The following is a 21,090-nucleotide window of genomic DNA, read 5'->3' as shown; positions in this document are numbered from 1 at the left end:
GCGGCCACCCGGCCCGCCCCTCAGGGCCCCACGTGGGCGCGCAGGAGGGGCGGGGCGGGGCGGGGCGGGGCGGGGCCGGTTCCGGAAGCGCTCGGCGGCAGCGTTTGCGCGCCGGGCTCCGGGCGGGCTGGTGCGGGCGAGGGATGGAGGTGATCAGAAGCAGTGAGTGATCGGCGGCTCTCGCTCATCTCGCGGCTGCGGGTTCCGAGCTGTGCGCGGTGCTCCCCGGTGACCCCGCTCCCCCTCCCCGGGCTGGCGGCGATCTCCGGCCTTCTTCTCTTCTCCCGCGCCCCGCGGGGACGGCCCCGAGCGGCGGGCGGGAAGGCGGGTGGGCGCGGCGGGCGCCTCAGGCCGGTCGCCTCAGGTGTGCTTTTACCTCTTACTGCAGATTTTAAGGATAATCTAAGCAAAGTGTACGAAGCTATCGAGGAAGCGGACTTCCTGGCCATTGATGGGGAGTTCTCAGGTACAGCCGCCCGTTCTGTGAGCCGTATCCGTGTGGTAACATAATGGGTCTGAGCGCTGGCTTCAAAGAGCTCAAGCAGAGGCTGCTGGAAAACGATAACACCGCGCCTTGCGTGTGCGATGGTGGGACTTTGGTCGAGGAAATGTATGTTTATGTATGTCATGGAATCGTAGAACAGTTGGCTGCAGTTTTTCTCCTGCCTTGCCGTAATTTCTGAGCATGATGCTCAGTTGAGTCTCAGCTGCAGCTGTCAGAGAGACCAGGAGGAAAAACACAAGCACTGCCTGTGTTGTGCACACAAGAGGTTGGGATAAATAAGGGAGGTCCTGCTTGTGTTTGGACATGGAGAGGCAGCGGTAGGAACTGACATTTGTAAAGCCCGGCAGGTCCATGCATCAGATAGAGTCCTCAGTAAATGTTCTAGCTGTGGGATGTCGACTTCAGTCAACCACAAAGCAAGTGTGATCAGGGCTGGGTTTGTTAGCTGTGCTGCTTCAGGATGTACAGCTGGTATTTGGTGTGGCTTCGGATGATTAAGTCATTAATTAAATCTCTACACTGTACTCTTGTTTTTTGTTTGACTTTGAACCACTGCTGTGTTGTAATGTCAGCACTGTGCTGCTGATAGAAGATATTTGCGTGTTTGGATCACATAGAATGGGAACCATGCTTTTACAGCAAGGCGTTAGTGATAGAACAGTATGTTTTAATTGGACATATTTTATGTTCAAGACTCATGCTTTTATGCAATAGAAAACCTCTCTCAACTAATGTCTTACCAGTTGTTGCACTTTTTAGCTGTGGCTAATTTTCAAAAGCTTACCCTAAGCCTGCTTTTTCAGGGATCAGCGATGGGCCTTCTGTTAGTGCATTAACCAATGGCTTTGACACACCAGAAGAACGGTATCAGAAACTTAAAAAGGTAAAGTGTTCACCATGCCTAAAATGAAAGTGGTTGAAAGAAGTTAGAACTCCAGTTCAGCAAGGAGACGGTGCAGCACAGTATGATAACTGGAGGTCTGTAAAATTGAGTTACCAGTGTGAGCTGACAAAGACTTGCTTGTTTTATTGTCTCTGCTAGCACAAGTATTAGGGAAAGATGTATAAAACCTGATGAAGTTGTGGGAAGAGCAAGCCAAGGGGTGTGATTCTTCATGTAAGTTGTAGTATATTTGTAGAACTTGTTGTCAAAGAATGCTGAGGTTGTTAACATTTTTTGGTTGAAACCGGGACTTGGTAAGAGAAAGTCAGTGACAGAGGAGCTACACCAGAACTAGGGTCCTTCCTGAACAGCCTCCCCTCCACCAGCACATACTGCCTCTAGCAAAACTGTAGTGCCATCTGTCACCATCGCTTCTGCCCCTGCACAGGACCAAAAAGAATGAGCAACTGCTAGTTGCTTTAGATACAGGGTATCTTCCTGATGTGAGCTACAACTGGAGAGATACAGGACTTTCTTTAGTTCTTGTGTTTTTGGGAATGAAAATGCGTATTACAAATCACTGTTGAACAAAAGTAAGATGATAAGTGGAAATGAAACTAGATAAAAAGGTCTAGTCCATCTACTAAAATTACTAACACAATGTATACTGATTAGGAAGATCCAGACTTGGTTAACTCTGAAATGAAGCTATTTTTAAATGTATACCACTTTTATTCTCATGCAAAGTTTTCCTTACCTTTTCAGCATTCCATGGATTTTTTGCTCTTTCAGTTTGGCCTTTGCACTTTTAAATATGACCACACGGAAGAGAAGTATGTAATTCTTATTCCTTGTGTTCTTTATTGAGGAATTTATGAAGTAATATTGATAAACTGTATTGATGTGCAACTCATCTTTTTCACAGGTATATTATGAAGTCATTTAATTTCTATATTTTTCCAAAACCCTTTAACAGAAGTTCACCGGATGTCAAGTTTGTCTGTCAGGTTGGTAGATTAACAGGTTTGATTTTTTTGCTTGGCTGAAGTATACCTGCAGAAAATTCCTAAGCAGTGTTTTCAGGAAGATCTGTTTTACTGTAGAGAGAGAGAGAGAGAGAGAAGTGGTTGGTTCCTTAACAGCTTAGAAAACAGATAAGCATAAGTTCCTGGGTTTTGTTTTGTTTTCTTAGAGAAGAAGTAAAAGCATCAGTTAATAATCCCCAAAAGTGAGCTTCAAGAGAATATTTGTGACTTCAGTTTTTCAATCTTGGAGCTCATGTTTCAAATCTGGCAAGATCATTCTAATTTTTTCCTTGTCTGTCTTCCTGTTTTTGTGCTTTTCCCATTTGGTCCTCTATTCCCAATTGCTATTTCGGTTTCACTGCTTCCTGGGCTATTGCCAGCATTTTTCTGGTCTCAGGTTTGTTCTCCTGGGCCATATTTTTCTCTTTCCCTTTCTCACTCTACGTCACTTGTTCTTTCATCTTTACTGTATCAATTTTTATTGTGTATGTGGAAAAAAAATCATAAATGTAAGCAGAAATTATAGTTTGAGATTAATATTTGAGGAAAACCTAGAATACAGTCTGCTTAAATGTGGCTTTTAATTGAATTGCTGAAACTTTCTACCCCAGCTTTGTACAGCAGCAGAGATTTCTCTCTGTACTTCTGCTTTTCCTTGTGATAAAGCATTTAGTGAGGAAAATTATAATAAAATATAATACTAAGAAGTAGAGTCGCAGATTATTTTAATTCAGGGGTATGAAGTTGTCTTCTAGTCGAACTTTTCTGTTCAAACAAAGCAAGCAAATGTCTAAACATAGTTAAAGAAAAACCTTGTTCCTTCAGGGAGCTGAGTGACGATGTTCTTGTGCAGCCAGACTTGCTAGTTGTCTTGATTATGCGTTTTTGTTTTCTTTTTCCTGGGATTTGAGACTTACTCTCAGAAATTTGGTTGTTTCTTTTATTATTGTTGTTGTTCTTGTTTTTAGTGTATCTGTACCATGTTTTCCTCTTCCATCTAGCTGTGCTTTGCACTCAGACAGATCAAGAAGCACTCAGGAATTAACCTGTCTCCTAGACTGGGATGCTTACTTTGATTTTTAAGCTTTAATAAAGGAGCATAAGTGCTCCTTAACCAGTTATTTAAACTGAAGCTGTGGATAACTATTCTAGGCTTAACAGCACTGAACAGTGCTAAAGAAAGTTTTGGGCTGCCTGTGTTAAGACTATATTGTATAGCGTCTGGGGTAGTAGAGAGCCTGACCATCTCTGCTGATAAAACCGGAGTATTTTCTTTGTTTGGCTTTATTGCTTTGATTCATGAAACAAAGCCAATAAAAAATTTCCACAAGAGTTGAAGTTGAAGCTAGCATATTTTCATTGGCTTTTTTGTTATTGATGCACCAAATAATTTAAGATTGAGCATGTGCCACATTAACTTGGAGAAACATCTAGGGTCTGGGATGCCTTGTGAAAGTTGAAAATAAACGACAGAAGTAATATGGTTTAAACGGGATCTGTCTACTTTAGGCTCACAAACTTACTTGCTTTTGACTCTGAACTTATATAATTTCTAAAAAACTTACATTTCTTAACAATAATTGGCCTTTGTGAGCCACTGATGCTCTTGCCAATTGTGAATTTATTTTCTTTTGTTGCAGAGTTCAAGCATAGATTTTTTAGCAAACCAAGGATTTGATTTTAATAAAGTTTTTCGCAATGGTGAGTTGTTTTTTCTTTCACTGTTCATAAAATTTATGACCTCTTCATTTTCTGCAGGAAGAAAAAAAAGGCAATATTGACAATATTCTCTTAACACAATGGAATTCTCTAAGAATAATTCTGAATTATTAAACTCTAAGAATAATTCTAATTTTTTTTTGTATCTGATTCTAGAATTATGCTGATAATTACTCTTCAAAGGTTTGTTCTGTGGAGTTGAAATGAATAGAATTCATATTTAGATAAGTACTTGTTAGGTTTTTGTTTTTTTTTTTACTGATTAAATGTAGATAGGAGTTACAAATTACATGGCAGGGTAATGGAACAGTTGTCAGGCCTTTTAAGTAACATTTTATCAAAGATGTCTGTGCTTTGGAATAGATGCTGCTGCGGTGTATTATCAAAGCATTGTAGGTGTCAAGGAAGAGAAGTGCTCAGTAATCTGGTGATCGTCATCTGTATTTCTGCAAGTCTCAGGTTCATGCTTTATGCAGATGAGGCATACAGTTCTTAAGAATCTAGTGGTACCAGCTAATCTGTTGTGTGGTAGAAGGAAGCTTTTATACCCACCCACAAGTATCAGGAGATCTGAAAGGGCAGGATGTGTCTTGAGCCTTCATGGGTGTAATGTGGGGAAATACTTGATTAGTAATAAGTCTTTGCTAAATCATACATCCCTAATGTGCCTCTAATTATGATGAGTTTTTGAATGCCTTTTCCAGGAATTCCATATTTAAATCAGGAAGAGGAAAGACAGCTAAGGGAACAGTATGATGAAAAGCGTTCTCAGGCCAATGGTGCAGGATCTCTCTCCTATATTTCTCCTAATGCCACAAAATGTCCTGTTGTAATTCCTGAAGATCAGAAAAAAATCATTGATAAAATAGTGTAAGTAAAAATTGTTTAATATAAGCTGGAGTTTTATTACACAAATGGTAACATAAATTATATCTTAAAAAGAATTCCTCTCCTACGATTTATGATGAAATATTCTGTGGAAGGAAGGACAAATTTGAAAAATCCATTATGAGTTTTTTGTTTAGTAAATAGTTTTTTTAGCTGTCCATCACCAGAAGGAGGAATAAAATTTGTTATTATTTTTAAATCTGATGGAAATATTCTTTCAAAAGCAGAGCAGAATTACAGGAAGGAACAGTCCCCCAAGACTTTTATTCAGTCTTCATCTGGCTAGCATTACTTAATGGCTTTAAGTAGAAAAAAAGACATATCCCACAGCTACTGGGATAGTTCAGTGCTTCTTTATTGTATCTTTCTTTGGATGTTTTTGAAACTAAAATGTAAATGATAGTGCCATGTTTGTACACTGAAGATCTTTTTATTAGTTCACTAGCTGTGTTCTTTCTTGTTTTTAAATAGTGTTTTCTTCATGGGAGAGCTGTATGCATATTGGCAAAAGCGGAAAGCTATAGGAGCAAATCATCTATTTAATCTTTTTCTTCCAGGGAACAAATAGAAGAGTTTTTAAAGAATGAAGAAAATGAAAGTTTGGAACTGGAGCCGTGTACAGGGTTAGTTTTCTGGAGTTACTTGTCTTCTGAAAATGATTTTTTTTTGTTTTTTTTTTTGCTCTGTTGAATTAGGAGAGTGACAAGGAATAGGAAAGATATTTTGACCTGCAGTTTTTTTCTTAACTTACTTGTCTTATGTCTGAATATTGGGAAAGTTTGGTAGTCTGTATGAATGTCATGCTCTACTTTATGAGCTGTAACATCAGTGTACGCATTTACGTACGCATGTTTAAGTATAGCCAAGGTGTGTCTTATGTATATGGAAATGTCTTGCACATGTAAGCCTTCTTTCGCTGTTAATGAAGTGCATATTCTTAATTGTCATGTTTGTTGTTGACACTGCATGTTAAAATTGTCTTTAGTCAGTCTCTTTCTCAAGGTCTATTCAGTTTGGAATCCAGATGTTTGGAGAGTATGGTTGTTATTTAAAAAAAAAAGTTATGTGAAATTAGAATTAGGAGATCATTGTGAAATGAGTAAAGTTACATTGCTTATTGATATTCAGTAATGGTGAGCATGTTTGCTATTGAGAGGATTTGGGGATGGATGTACAAAATGTCGTAAGTGCTTCCACAGCTTGGCAGCTAGCCTGTAGGTTTGGGTATCAGTAACTTATGCTCTTAGCTTAAAAATCTTTTTACAGATAAGTGAAGCAGCCTGTATTTGAGTATTATTGTTTGGAAATGCATAAGAGAAGTGTTAGTAATGCAATTGTCTTTTGGTTTCTAGATTTCAGAGGAAATTAATTTACCAGACCTTGAGCTGGAAGTAAGTTACTGATAATACTACCTTACTCTGTGATTTTAGTATTTTTTATTTAAAAATAAAATAAAATCTGGGTGAGAGCTCATCAATCCAGAAGTGATTAATTTTTTTCTTTTGAGAGAAGATTTCTCTAGTATTCTAAAGGTTGTATGTTCTGTGGCTCTGCATATGACAGTACTTTGGCAATTAAGTGTGGTTGCAATGCAGTGATACAAGCAAGTAGTAGAGGTAGCAACATTGGTATTAATATTTCCAACTCAGGGTGGTTTATAAATACTAAAATCAATTACATGTTAAAGGCCTGCAGCTACCAAAGTACTTGTGGCTTCAAGTAAGCGAGAACTTTCTTGCCAGTGTTTTGTCTTTTGAGTTTCTTGAAAGTAACTTCTAGATTGCGATAGAGTGTCTTGGAAGTTTACCCAGTATTGCTTAACTGAGAAGTTATTGGTTCTGCAGCAGTAGGATGGGAAATTGCATAAGACAATATTTTAGTCTTAGTAACTGTTAAAATGTTCTAGGTGCTTAAGGAGGCTAATTTGACTGGCCAATATTTTAAAATTTAAATTTTATAGTTTTTTTTGCGTGTAAGATTAAGATTTATAGGAATAATGAAGCATGAAGTTACATAATTGCTACTGTGGATTCAATGTGCTAAATGGCAAATAAAGAACTACTTATACTTTTCCTTTTTGTAGGTATCCAAAAGGTATCCATGTTGAAACCCTGGAGTCAGATAAGGTAAGCAGGCATGCTACTGCCTGTGAGATTTGTTCTGTTGAAAGGAAATTGTACTAGGTCTAACCAACTGCCTTGATTTCTAGGTCTATTGTGAGCTTTGTTGTGCCAAATGTGGAACATTTTAAACTGAAATTTGATGAACTAGTTTCTGATCTTTAAATGTGACCAACATATGAATTATGAACATATGTGCATTAATATTATTTAACAGTTAAAAATTTAAATACCAACAGGTATTTTAAAATGTAGTGGATCTGACATTTAATATTGATGAGAAGTAAGTCCATTGTTGAAAAGTAAATCTTGATCTTAGGAGAGCAGTCATCACATACTGTATCCTCCCTTCCTAGCTCAGATCTCCACTCCAAAAATATTTGAAATCCATAGGCTATGATGAAATACCTTTCTTAGAAGTAAAAAGTGTATTTAGTAAACATTAGGTTTAGTGGATATTTATATAATACAGCTTTCTAAAGCTGACTTCTGCGTGTGGGTGATGAAGTGGTGCTTATAATAAAAACAGTCATGTTGCAAAGTGACTGCTGCTGAACTATGACTTAATTTTCTTAACAATTCAATTTGCAAAAACTTGAATTGTCTTGTCCATGAACTTCTCCGGGTCATTCCTCAAACAGTACTTTTTTTTGACTTTAGAAGGAGAGGTATATTGTTATCAGTAAGGTAGATGAAGAGGAACGAAAAAGAAGAGAACAGCAGAAACAAGCAAAGGAACAGGTAAATATTTGCAGTAAGTTCCATTTCTTTAGTTTGATTTTAAGAGGAAGGGGAAGAATCTGTGCCTCTGTGCCTTCAATCAGCTATGCAGAATTGCATTTGGTAGAGTTTGGGAGTATTTCCCTCTTAGCTGTAGCTGTTGCTTGAAACCGATTCTCCAAGTTCTACTCAATTAACTTCAGCTTTGCGGTATAGCAAAAAATTGCAAAAACCTCCACAAAGTTGTAAAGATGAAGTAATTTTAGAATATTTAACCAGTATTCTGAGGCAGTGAATTCCTCCTTGTATGAATATGCTGTATCAGAGAAGCAAAGTCTAGTCAGAAGAAACATAGGTCAATTGCATTTAATGGTGCTGTAGAACTAGTCTTTGCAAAAAGCCTTGCAGAATTTCTCAAGCAAGTTTTCACATTGTTTGGATTTACAGTTTGTCCTTGGAGTAGTACTCTGCTACAAAACTCGCTTGCTTTTAGTTGTCTGAGTTAATGTCCTGTACAATTAAAGTAATCCGATTCTTCTTGATTGAATAATACTGCACATGACTACTGTAGTAACAACTTGACTGCAGTTATTTGTGGTATTCAGGCACTCAGTGTTTATGGGACTTGGTACTACTGCTTACTGAGCATGAAGAAAGTTTCATGACATACCTAGACTTGGACTGTGAGAGGTGTTGATCATGCTTTTCTTATTAACTTGTCATTATTCTGATCCTCGTGTCTTTTTGCTTTTCCTTTTAATTATTTGTTTATCTTCTATTATTTATTTTTGCCCCTGGGGGGGGGGAGTAAGCAAAAGGCAGTGTGAGTGTTTGGCTGCTGGCTGGGGTCAGCCCACAGAGGTAGCTCACAACAAGTCCAGCATTATAGTGAACCAGAGATGCATTAAAACTGGCTTACTCTCAGCAGCATCTGGCTTTGGCCTTGTGTGTCTCCCAGACTTCAACATTTATTCTGTGGTCTCTTACTGCTTATGTCTGAGAAATGCTATGAGCCAAACTGGGATTAAAATTTTCAATGTATGCTGGTTTGCAGGTACCACTTTGGTGATAGTTGTATTTGTATTTCACTAATGCCAGAATCTTTGCTTACAGGAAGAACTGAATGATGCAGTAGGATTTTCCAGAGTTGTTCATGCCATTGCAAATTCTGTGAGTTAACATTATTTTTAATGTATTTTTAGCTGTAAGGAAAAAAGAAAGTTCCAACAGAGGTTCTTTTCGTACCTTTTTGCGAGATAAGATGAAATGCACGTTGAATTTGCTTTTCTTTTAGTATTTTCTTTTTTTCTAGTTGATGTTGTAATTGTTTTCGATGGTAAACTAAAGTTGTGGCCAACCTAATTATCTGTAAGAATCAACACAAAAATTTCTTACAGCTTTAACAGGATTCTCTTAAGAAACTAAGCTTTGAGCTTTTTTTCTTTTTTTTGTTTTTTTTCTGTTCTGAAAAGATTGTTTAACTTCCCTGCAGTTGAATTCTTAATCACAAAAGGTCATCTGGGTCTCTTCTTTCTACATAGTTAAAGTAGGCTGTAGATTGACCCCCTTCAGCCTGATTATTTTCACGTAGTTGAGACAGCATGCAGTTTAAAAAACAAATGTGGATGTATATTGTTTTCTCTAGCAAGTAGAAGATGTGGGGTAGTGGATAAGGTAGTCATGTCACATGAAGCAGGGGTTAACATTTAAAAAATTTCTTGCACTCTTTCAAGAAGGAACTTCCTTGTACAGCATCTGGCATGAAACGTTCTGCTCTTGAGAAGCCATGTCACACCCTTAACTACTGTATATTAATTACAGCCATAGGGAATATATTGTCATGTGTTGTGAAAGCTGTCAATGAAAAGGTAACCAACTGACAGATGACTTTAATCTTAGTTTACATTTAGATACCAAATTGTAAGAAGCTCTTGTAATATTATCTTCTGATCGTTTCAAGATGCTACTGAAAGCTGTGATAAGTGGTTGAGAACAGAAAAATGAGAGGAGAGGGCTGCTCTGAGAGAATGGAAGAGTCCGTGGGGCAGGTAGAGAGCAGCAAGTAGACAGGTTAGGTTTGTGCTTGTTCTCAGCTGCTCTCTGCAGACATCTGGGACAGTGCTTTTCACGTGCTGCCATTGATTTATCTGTGCCTGGAAATGTAACTAACTTTTAACATACTTTTCACAGGGCAAACTTGTTATTGGGCACAACATGTTGCTAGATGTTATGCATACTATACACCAGTTCTATTGTCCTCTACCTGATGTAAGTAATCTTCTCAGTGTCCAGATGAGATTAAAGTCATATATTAAGGCATTGATGTCATCAACTCCAACCTTTCTTTTGAGTGAAAGCATATGATGGTTTTATTAAGAACTGTAGAGAAGTATTTTAAAAAGAACACTTGTGGCTTCTTGGCTGCTGCCTTACTTTCTTAAATCTTCATATAGAAAGCTTAGTTAAACTCTTCTCCTACGCTTTTAAAAATTCAAATTAAATGTTGGAATTGAATTGTGCTTTCTGGTCATATTTAACTCTTCAGAATCTGCTTCGATAATGGCAGACAAATTTATGTATTTGTTAAGAAACTGTCTTGGAACAATTGGTAGCTATTATTATATATTACGATTTTTCCCCTCTACATACAAAATAGTAAAATGTGTTTTCTTATAATATAGTAAAACTAATAGAATGATAAGAAATCTGATAGCAGATATTTCTAATGAAGCTCACTTGGTTAAAGAGGTGCAATGTCTGAGTAATTGGAGAGAGGATGCTTTCATGACTACCACAGGATAAGTCTAACAATTAAGATAGACTAAGTAATGTACTGGCACTAAAGACACTAAAGTGTGTGAGAAGCCAAAGATCCCTTCGAAGGGATGGGCAGCGTGGTGGTTACATCACTTGCAGTCCTCAAGGGCTGGTGGATGGGACGTCCCCCATAACATCGGGGAAGGCTTGAGTGGCAGGTGAGAGAAAGCAGTCTGTAACCTGTAACATAAGCAGTTATGAGTTGTGCTTGCACTGAAACTTGAATTATATAAAACATTAGAAAGTCACCTTTCCATCTGGAGCAGCTGATTATATTCCAGTGACACATTACATGCTGGGAATACATCTTCAGACATTTAAGTAAAACTGTTGGAATTACAGGTTGTCTAGGATATATGATAAGATAGAGTGTAGGAGTTGAAGAGCATTTCTTATTACAAATCACAGACAAAGCTGAAATAATTAGTCAGTCTGTAGTTCTATGTAATTGCAGGTGATATTTATAGTAATGCTGAAAAATACATCTCTTGTGAGATGAGAGTTAGTCACTGTACTTCAGTGACGTCCAGCAGAAGGGCAAAAAGTGATGAAGGACCTGGAGCATCTCCCCTGTGAGTAAAGGCTGAGAAATCCGGGTCTGTTCAGCCTAGAGAAAAGAAGACTGAGAAGAGATCTGATCAATGTTTATCAATATCTAAAGGGAGGTGGGAGGCAAGTGGATGAGGCCAGGCTCTTCTTGGTGGTGGGTACCGGTAGGACCAGGAGCAATGGCCTAAAACTTGGACATAGGAAGTTCCGAACTAACGTGGGGAAGAACTTCCTTACGGTGAGGGTGATGGAGCACTGGCACAGGCTGGCCAGAGAGGTGGGGCAGTCTCCTTCTCTGGAGATACTAAAGACCCATCTGGATGCCGAGCTGTGTGACCTATTGCAGGGAGCTGCTTTATCAGGGGTTGGACTCGATGATCTCTTCCAACCCTTGTGATTCTGTAATCCTGTAATTTTAGAAGCTGACTGGATAATTGTTGCTACTGTTAATCATTCTCAGAATGGTAGGGAACGGTTAACTTATTTGGCTTTTATTTTCTGGTTTAATATTAATTTAGGACCTAAGTGAATTCAAAGAAGTAACGTCATGTGTCTTTCCCCGGTAAGATTTTAATTCCGACTTGCAACTTCTTTAGTATTGTTTTTCTCAAACTGATGCTATTTGTTGTAGTGACGAGAAGTAAAATTGTGAACGAGTTGGATAAATAGTTTTAAAAATGTTATGTGACATCTCATTTTCAGAAAAGCAGTGCTATTCTTCTTGACTAAAGATGATGCTTGCTGCCCTCTGCTTTTTGTCACGATGATTGGTGCTTTGAGTCTGCACTATATTTGGAACAAGATCAGTTTGCTACTGATGATGTCTTTTGCTACTGTTCAGTCAGTGGACAAAGCCAATAAGTTTTGACTACTCCAAGATCTGAGAACAGTGTTTCAGTAGGGTGAAACTGCTGCTTCCCAGCTAATTCATCAAAACATTGTTAAGGATTTGGTGAAATGGACATTCTTCTGTTTTAACTTACTTAACTCTTACTTTGTTTCTAGGCTATTGGATACTAAGCTGATGGCAAGTACGCAACCTTTTAAGGTAAATTAATGTAGTGTTTTGGAATGGTTTGAAGATACAGAGTGTATCAAAGCATTTTTTTTTTTTAGGTAAATGTCTAACAGCATGTTCTGTCGTGATCCTTTTTTTAAGAAAAAAAGATTTTTCTTGTCCCCTTATCAAAACTCCTGTAATTCCTAGGATATGAACTTTTAACATTTGTTCAGGTGACATTCATTTGCTGCAGTTTCAATGTAACATAGAACTTTGAATTACAAAGTGTACAGCTTTTGCTACTTACAGTGTGATAGGCATTTTTTTTATACTGGAGGTTAGCATAAAACCGCACTCTCTTCAGGAGAGGAGAAAGAAGTGTTAACTTAGGAAGAAGTAAGACCTGAAAGCTTGTTTATATGCTAAGAGCTTTAGAATGTTATGAATTTTGGTGTAAATTTCTCTAGAAAAAGGGCCCTGGAATGTCAGGAGTTTCTGTTGTGGCCTGCTGTTCAGCTGGCAGTCAGAAGGAGAAAAAAAAAATTGCATGTTTTTACAGTAGGTGCATGGGTTGTAGGCCACTGTTACCAAATGGTGCTGTGGGATGCCAAAATAACGCATCAGTTGAGCTTGTTCTGTGTACTGAGTTCTTGACACCATTTCAGACCCTAGATTTGCTGACTACTTTGAACAGCTGTCTTGATCTATTACAGAAACAAAACTTGGTCCTCAAAAACGTCAAACAATTTTGTTTAGGAAAGATAGTGTGAGATTTTTTGTTTTCTTTTATTGATTCTGAGTGCTTTTTCCATTGTATTGATTGAAAGAATATTTGATTATTCCATAACATAGAGTTAAGTTTTGATTTGAAGAAATGTAATAATATGTATGTTTTCTAATGACATTTTATATGTGCATGTATATACTCAATCATACGACTCAGCTAAACTGAACTGCAGGATTGGCTGAAATGAGCCCTATCACTGTATTACTTTAAATCAGCAGTATTTACGCTTACACAACTATCAAATAATGTCCTGTCAGTATGCAAACTTCAGTAGTCCCCTTTAATGCATTCAACTATTATGACTGATGACTTGCTTTGTGTGCTGCCTTCCCTATATCTCATATATGGAAACAGATTCAAATAGAATATAATTTTGGCATACAATGTCTTCAAGAATTCTGGAGAGTATTAGTAAATTCTCTTGACTCATAGATGCTATGTGGTATGCAGGGCTAGTTAGCTTTTTAAAACTTGTGTTGATGGACTTCTCTGATGTATTAGTTTTGAAATAAGGTCCTGTGTATGTCCTTACAGGACACAAGGTGGCAGCAGTAAGGATTCATTTTATTCTGTTTGATTTCAGTTTCCAGAGAAACGTGCTTGTCCTTGGCAGTTAATGCTAACCTTTCTTGCAGGACATCATTAATAATACATCCCTTGCAGAACTGGAAAAGCGCTTAAAAGAGGTTCCATTCAGCCCTCCTAAAGTTGGTAAGGACATATCAAAATACTCTTATTTTTACTTCTTGGCCTGAGATGTAGATTTCCATACTAATATTTAGTATTTTGCAGAAAGGGACTTTAAAATCAGGCAATATAATACAGAGCAGTTGTATTTAGAACTATCAGTGGAAGTCAGTAGAAGTCCTTGCACTTTATGTCATATAAGAGAAGAATGGAAGTATTTCAGTGAACAGCGGTTCTGTCATCTTCTAATGATGGCATTTGTTCTTTAATTCTCTAATTCTCTATCAGATCAAAGCAAATATACTCCGATGGGCACTTGAACAAACAGAACTGAGAAATTCTGCAAGTAGTGCTTAGTTACACGTGTTCTGGAAATTGGTTAAGTTCCTCTAGAGCTTTCTTTGCTTTGAGGTAAAAGAAAGGATATTTAATAGAAGGGCAAGCTTGTCTCAAGATTTTAGAATTTCTCTTGAGCTGGTAGCTCAGAAAGTAATACTATGATATAAGGGAAATGTATCTATTTAAAAGTAACTTAAGCACTAAGAAATGTCCTTTTCAGCTCGGATAGTACAGATTTAACTGGATCTCAGACAACTTTAGTTTCTGAAATAAGCATTATGAGGACTTGTCTGAAAAATGGCAGATGTTTTGTTACCTTAGTTTTATATATAAAATTTGGATTCATGTTTCTTTTTATGCAATACAAGTATATGTTTACTTATTTCCATTTTTTAAGTTATGCTACTATTTCTCCATTACTATTTTAAGTCCAAGATATGTTTCACCATTGTATTAGATTCTTTTGTTACGGTAGATTGTAATAAATAAAATGGAATTATAGGGTTCACTTTTCAGTCTGTACCTTAGTGTAAGGGATACCGTTCTGGCTTTTCAGACAGTTAATCTTATTCTTGCTGACCTATTCTTATAACTATAACTTCTAGTGGAAAGTGAGCCATGTTTCTAGAGGCTGAGAAGCTAGCTACTGAGGTGAAATAACTTTGATGGTGGGAGTGGGAGAAAAGCTGGAGGAAAAAAAGGGGTCATACACGTGTACTTTTTTGGTATGGAGACTTGGGCACTCTTGGGCACTTCTCTTCAGATAGGTATCTGTTGAGGTCTTCACTTTTGGGGTGATTAAAGGGGTACTTCTCAAGATCACATAAATACAAGCATGATCATCAATTATTTGTCAGTAAAGACATCCTTTAATCACTTACATGATGAAGATGGAATTAAATTTCTTGAAAAGTCTAACCATAGTTTGATTGGATAGTTAACAAAAAGATTACTATTAATTTTCAATCACCCTGAATGACTGTTCTTTTAGCTGCAAGGCAGTCAGGAGGAAGTGTGGCGTATGGGGAAATTCTGTTGTTTCTGCATTAATATTCTGTCAGAACTAAGTAGGTATGCGAAAGAAGAGATTAATAGTTTTCTAATAGAATTGGGTTTCTATCCCCAGAACCTATTCTTCTTTAAAAAGAAGATGTGCCTGGTTAAAAATTTCTGAAAATCATACAAGCTTACTAGAAATGATTGTGACAAAATAAGTGTGCGTGTCAACATACAGGACTACATGACGTATGCTGACAAACTATGTTTTCTCTTCAGAAAGTGCAGAAGGGTTTCCAAGTTATGATACAGCTTCTGAACAGCTTCATGAAGCGGGATATGATGCTTACATTACTGGACTATGCTTCATCTCCATGGCTAACTTTCTAGGTATCTATGTAGTCTTTCTCAGACCTTTTCCTTAGCGCTATCTGTAGCTTCCTATTATGTACTGAATTTCTTCTTTCATTCTTAGGTTCGTTCCTTAGTCCTCCGAAAAATCACGTGTCTGCTAGGTCAAAACTCATCGAACCTTTTTTTAACAAGTAAGTAGCTGCAATACATAAAAGAATGTGAACCCAAACCCTTCTAAAACCTTGAAATGTAACACTAGCCCCAAAATATATAACTCCAGCCTCAGAATCAATGACTAACAGCATTTTTTTTAGCACTTCAATTTCTGCTTGACTTTCTTTTTCATGCTAGTAATGCTGCAATGAAGCCAAAATTTGTACAGTAAACACCTTTTATTTGGAAGAGAATAGTTTACTTTCTGCTAGCTTGTAAAAGGACACTTAGAAGAGTTAAACCTAGACCATCAAAACCTGGACTTTTTAAATGGCTTTGTCCATGCCAGTGTTGGGAATATGGCTGTGATTTTATAATTATTTGTAGAGCAAGATTTGGGAGTAGTACAATTAAAGAAAAACTTGTCAGGTGTTCTTTGTGGTGTAGTACACTAAGACTGCTGATAAAATGAAAATTGAATATGCTTAAATAATCTGCAAAAATTAAAATACACCTGGTGTAATATCAATCTAAATGACAAAAAGCTGTTGTATTAACTTGTTGGGTAACGAATCATGTTAAGGAATAAGAACCATGTATGATTAGTAGGTTTTATGGGATGAAGATATGATTGGTATTTTTCTGTTTTACTTCAGGCTATTTCTAATGAGAGTAATGGACATACCATATCTGAATTTGCAAGGACCAGACTGTAAGTAGCTTTATTCATTGTGTAATTACTACAGTTCTGACAAATTTTCTGGAGGGGGAGGTGTGAAGATTGATTATCATACATTTACATACATGACTCTAGCTGTGTTTAGATTATTAGCCATTTATCAAAGGATGAAAACTTCACCCTTTTATTTGAAATTATAAAGGGGATTGACTAGGACAGATTAAACTCTTTAAATGTAACAGGGTTGAAGATAGTAGCTATATATTTCTGTGTGAAGTCTAAGAATGGTGACCTATAAAAGGTGGTGTCTTAACTCAGATGCTTTCTTCTCCCCCACACCTTGGCAGTAAGTACTGGATGCGAAGTACTGAATAGCAAATGATCCTAAAAATCTTTTGGCTTACTTTCTTCACAATTGCCATGTAGTAGCATGTTTTCCTTAACTTCAACCAAAATATCAGATTTTTTTTTTTTTTTTTTTTGCCACATTGGAAAATTATTTGAGACATTAAAAAACATTATCTGAAATTTTACTTAAACACTTAAAGTTTTTCCAGTTTACAGACACAGGGCTGTAATAACTTGCTAATATAAAAACATGTTTTACTACTATGAACGTCCTTATTCTTCTGGGATGTTATACCATGAAGGAGAAAGCTTTGGATGAGTGTTACCACCGATGCCTTGGCTTAAGAAAACATGAAGTCCAGCAGGTCAGCCTAGTTTTTGACCTAGATGAAGGATTAACTTTGTAGTGTCTTATATATGACTTATGTGATGCATCTTACAGATATTTGGATGTCTTCAGTGGTTCTTCCAGATGAGTATTGTTTCTCTGTGAAGACATTTTCCACACACGTGTTGGAAAGCTCAGACTGAAAGATGACCCTTTGGTTATGTGTTGCAGTTCTAGAAAGATGGAGAGGAGAATACATGCCACTACAGTATATATGTAATTTTCAAATGCAGTAGGTGATCAGATCACAGAACAGTGGCTCTGCAGATCTATTGGAATAGTTATTTAATAATATGTCCCCAGTTTGATACTGAGTGGAAGGATAGTGTAGATAAATACTTCGGGTCATTGAGAGAAGGCCAAAGCTACTAAACTGTGAAGATGCTGCTTCTGCTTGCTAGCAAATTACAGGATTGTTTTGATGCTTTGCCAAGAAGAGTTGCCAAAAAAAAGAGTGTCTCTGAAAATCTCCCTCTTTTATCTGAAAGCACCCTCTGCAGAACAGACTGATACAAGTGTTTCAGCAGAATCTGAGCCAAGGCTACCTCCTAAGCTTCAAAAAAGAAAGTATACGTAAATGTGGCTCTTTGAGTAGAAATGGAAGTTCATAAAGCAGCCAGAGATACAAACACTGCTGTAGGCTGACAGAGCAATCTGGACAGATTTTTCCCTGATGCCTGGTGTTTCTTCATAGGTCTTGGCCTGTTTTCTTTATAATACTAAAAAAATAAAAGTTATATGACCATGTTAGGTAACTATATATATTTTTTTTAAGGATGTGCTAAAGATACCGGTAGTAACTCTTATTCTAATAAATAACTTCTTATTTTGCAGTGCAGCCAAAACGAGATCATGTTCTTCATGTCACTTTTCCCAAAGAGTGGAAGACTAGTGACCTTTACCAGCTTTTTAGTGCCTTTGGTGAGTAATATTATCTATTCTTCCTTATGTTTCTTTCTTTTTTTCCTCTGACAGTGGAAAATGCTTCTGATTTTCTTTGTTGTTTTTGAACTGTGAATGCAGGCTTAGTATGAGTAATGATAAATCATGTTCAGTAATTTTTGAATGATACCTTGTGGAATTTCTTTGTAGTGGTGTGTCTAAAACGTCTGCCCTGCTGAACTGTTCTTTAGAAATTTCTGTTACGTGATACTTGTTGAATGTTGTGGAACATTCATCTTTAAATTCATATCCTCTCCTGGTAGGGAGTTGAGATTGTGTAGGTGACCAAAGGGAAAGGCGACTGGTATGATAGGCAGGTCAAGCCCTCAGGAGTGAGGTCTGTGACTTAAGTTGTAGTTTGTATTGTGACAAAGACATTTTGGGCAAACCTGAATCTTACCCTGATTGAAAGAATTACAGTGTGAACCATAAGGATGTTTAATCACCAGTAAAAGGGTGAAAGTCCCTTGGTATACTCAATGTTGTCACTTCAGTGCTTGCTCTGATTCACTGTAGTAATAACTACTGTCATATAACTATGATAATGCTTCAGTAATATCTGTCTCTTCTTCACCTAGAATGTGATTCAGTAGTCTGTTCAGGATCTCTGTTCCTTCTGACTTGATCTGCATTGCAGTGTGATGCTACTATAATGCCAGATAGAACTTAATATTCAAATTTGATAAGTCTAGAATATGAGTTGCTGAGATTCTTCTTCAATTAGACTTGCAGGGGTAAGAACTCCATGTAAGAGAAGTTTGGATATTGTTTCTGCAGGCTTTTAAATACTCAGTCATATAACTTCACTTACTTTAACAGCTCTTCTTCAGCGTTGGCGTGAAACAGAAGCAGGGAGCACTACCACCAGAGGTCATGCTTACACATCTGAAAATACTCTTCAGTTAGGAATTGTCATTTATCTAGTTTTCACAGATTCCAGAGCTGTGTGTTTTCAGATTTAAATTTACAAACTTGTGGTATTTGGATAATGCTTAATCCATGTTTTATTTTATATCTTATTGTCATGGGAGCTCAAAAAAGGCTGCAGAGGATGCCTTCCAGAATTATAGGAACACCCATGCCTTTTCAGCTGTAGCTGGACAGAGAGAGGGGTAATGTGAGATTAAATGATTTGCCAAAAGCCCAAAAAATGTGGCAGCAACAGGTGTGAATTATTTCAATTTATAGCACTAATTGAATTAAAATGTTTTGAAATAAAACTTTTACCTGGAACGTAAATAAATTGTCAAGTTAAATAATAACGTTGATCTGTCTTCATAGAAAAATCATTTTGAGTTGGCTTTAACTTAGTATTTGAATTAGAGTTGTAATCTCCTGTGAAGTTTCTGATGAAAGCAGTGAGACAGCTGAAGGGACTGCGATGTCCAACTTGGAAGTATTTTATAGTTGCTACTCTAGAAGGGGTGCTCATGATTCTGAAGTCTTTCAGTACTGCACGCATACCAAGTAGACACCTGTTCTTGCAAGATGTTTTTACAGTCTCATGAGTGAATGTAGTTTCACTGTGCAAGTAATCGCAGTACTATGCAGTCTCTTAAAACATTTTTTTTCTTTAAATATTGGTATGAAGGTATTTAAAATAGTATTTGTTGGAATTCATTGCTTTTGTACACACCTTTCACAGCTACTTAAATTAATGGGCTTTAATTAAAACTTATACTACCAAAGTATTGTAAAAACCCGCTATGTAATTTTTTTCCAAATGAGTGGAGTCAAACCATGCATTCTGATCTGTGAGAGCACGAGAGACTTCTCTGAGAGGGAAGTGATCAGTGATATATTCATGGAATCTTGCTGATCTTGAAAATGCATAAATTACTTAAAAAAAAAAAAAAAAAAAAAAAAGTAATTGATTCTTCATGTGTTTAAACCTTGTTCTGGTAGTCCAAGCTACTACATACATGAGCTTTAAATGACTTCTAAATCCAACCTGAAGACTCATTTACAGGTTCCACACACTGTGATATTTGTTCCTGGCTCCTCTGCTAAAAACTCCGTTTAACTTTTTTTTATCTTTTTTAAGAGAAGTTGAGCTTAAAAAATGTCCCTTTCAAAGATGAACAATCCGGTTTAAGGAAAAACTTCTAGCTAAATATCTTATGTAGTTTGGGTTCACTTAGGCATCAGAGCTTCGCATACTGTGTCTTTTTAAGTTGTAATTATTTAATGCTGATCCTATATTTCTGTGTGCATTTCTGGCCTTTCCCCCCTCTTTTCACGTCAATGTTTCCTTCAGCTGTTCTTGCTTCCTTTGCACTCCCTCTTCCTGCCAGAAAGGTGGCAGCTCTGTTAACCCTTTTCAATTATTCACCAGGAAAATGTTTGCCGTTAATATTTGCTTCAACCCTTACTCACAGAAAAGATTCAGCTATTTCTTTTGTCTGATGTTGGTATATAGAAACTTAGCAATCTTTAGGTGGTGTCAATGTGATCGTTTTTCTTCATTGTAATACAGTAGAATGTATTAATAACTTTTTCTTTGGCTAAATGAAGGTAGCAAGTGATTAGGAAATGTATGAAACAGAGCCAAAGTAAAACAGTTTTCCTGCCTTTCAGCAACCTACAACTTCAGGGATTTGTGAGTTAGAGGTCACGCATACACCTTTAGTTTAAGTGCCTTTCACGGGTCAGGTGAAAGTCGCATGAAATTAAAGTGCATTTTAAGCAAGTTTGCATCATTTTTTAAAATCTTGTGAAGTCTGAAGGTTAAATGATGACATAATGGTTAAATATGACATTACATATATCTAACGTTATATCCTTGTCTGCCTGAAAAAAGTTGCACTGGTTTTCAGTATCTGACATGTACAGACAGTCCTATTCTAAGGACTGGAGATGTAAAATGATTTCAGACTACAGAGTAAGTCCTTGTGTCTGAATGGTAATCTTTGCCTACGTGTCTGTTCCTTTGTAAGCAATTATTGTGCCAATGTTACATTTTAAGCTATTCCCATAGAAAATGGAATATTTGTTTGATGAATGGAGGAACTCAATTCCAGTCACTGTTCCATTTGTGACAACTTCCAAATGAGGTGCACTGTTTTTGTACATTTGACCTCCTCTTATTTGTGAAAAAGAAGTTTTCATTGTGCATCCAGGAAATAGTGTGTAGTGTGACACAGACTAGATTTTGAGGATTTAGTCTTGCAATACTTAGAGTTCTCGGCTTG

The 21,090-nt window shown here is 37.0% G+C and overlaps 1 protein-coding gene across 5 annotated transcripts in view; it reads left to right on the top strand.

Moving 5' to 3' along the window:
• Positions 1–67: 67 nt before the first annotated feature.
• The window catches only part of PARN (poly(A)-specific ribonuclease), a 35,602-nt gene continuing 14,579 nt past the window's right edge, over positions 68–21,090 (top strand). The window contains exons 1-20 of one of the 5 annotated variants that reach the window (NM_001396919.1): positions 68–162; positions 389–466; positions 1,309–1,388; positions 2,154–2,221; positions 2,365–2,395; positions 4,054–4,114; positions 4,837–5,002; positions 5,578–5,643; positions 6,373–6,411; positions 7,104–7,146; positions 7,804–7,881; positions 8,974–9,030; positions 10,051–10,128; positions 11,745–11,788; positions 12,232–12,274; positions 13,649–13,724; positions 15,315–15,425; positions 15,511–15,580; positions 16,199–16,254; positions 17,792–17,878. In NM_001396919.1, the coding sequence (NP_001383848.1) occupies positions 144–162; positions 389–466; positions 1,309–1,388; positions 2,154–2,221; positions 2,365–2,395; positions 4,054–4,114; positions 4,837–5,002; positions 5,578–5,643; positions 6,373–6,411; positions 7,104–7,146; positions 7,804–7,881; positions 8,974–9,030; positions 10,051–10,128; positions 11,745–11,788; positions 12,232–12,274; positions 13,649–13,724; positions 15,315–15,425; positions 15,511–15,580; positions 16,199–16,254; positions 17,792–17,878 (1,351 nt within the window). In that variant the 5' untranslated portion in view covers positions 68–143. Of the gene's footprint in view, positions 365–388; positions 467–1,308; positions 1,389–2,153; positions 2,222–2,313; positions 2,396–4,053; positions 4,115–4,836; positions 5,003–5,577; positions 5,644–6,372; positions 6,412–7,103; positions 7,147–7,800; positions 7,882–8,973; positions 9,031–10,050; positions 10,129–11,744; positions 11,789–12,231; positions 12,275–13,648; positions 13,725–15,314; positions 15,426–15,510; positions 15,581–16,198; positions 16,255–17,791; positions 17,879–21,090 lie in introns of all 5 variants that reach the window. The other 4 variants (NM_001030629.2, NM_001396921.1, NM_001396920.1 and 1 more) reach the window with 4 other exon arrangements.

This window comes from Gallus gallus, chromosome 14 (genome assembly GCF_016699485.2).
Source record: "Gallus gallus isolate bGalGal1 chromosome 14, bGalGal1.mat.broiler.GRCg7b, whole genome shotgun sequence".
NCBI lineage: Eukaryota > Metazoa > Chordata > Aves > Galliformes > Phasianidae > Gallus > Gallus gallus.
This window is presented reverse-complemented; position numbering and strand designations above follow the sequence as displayed.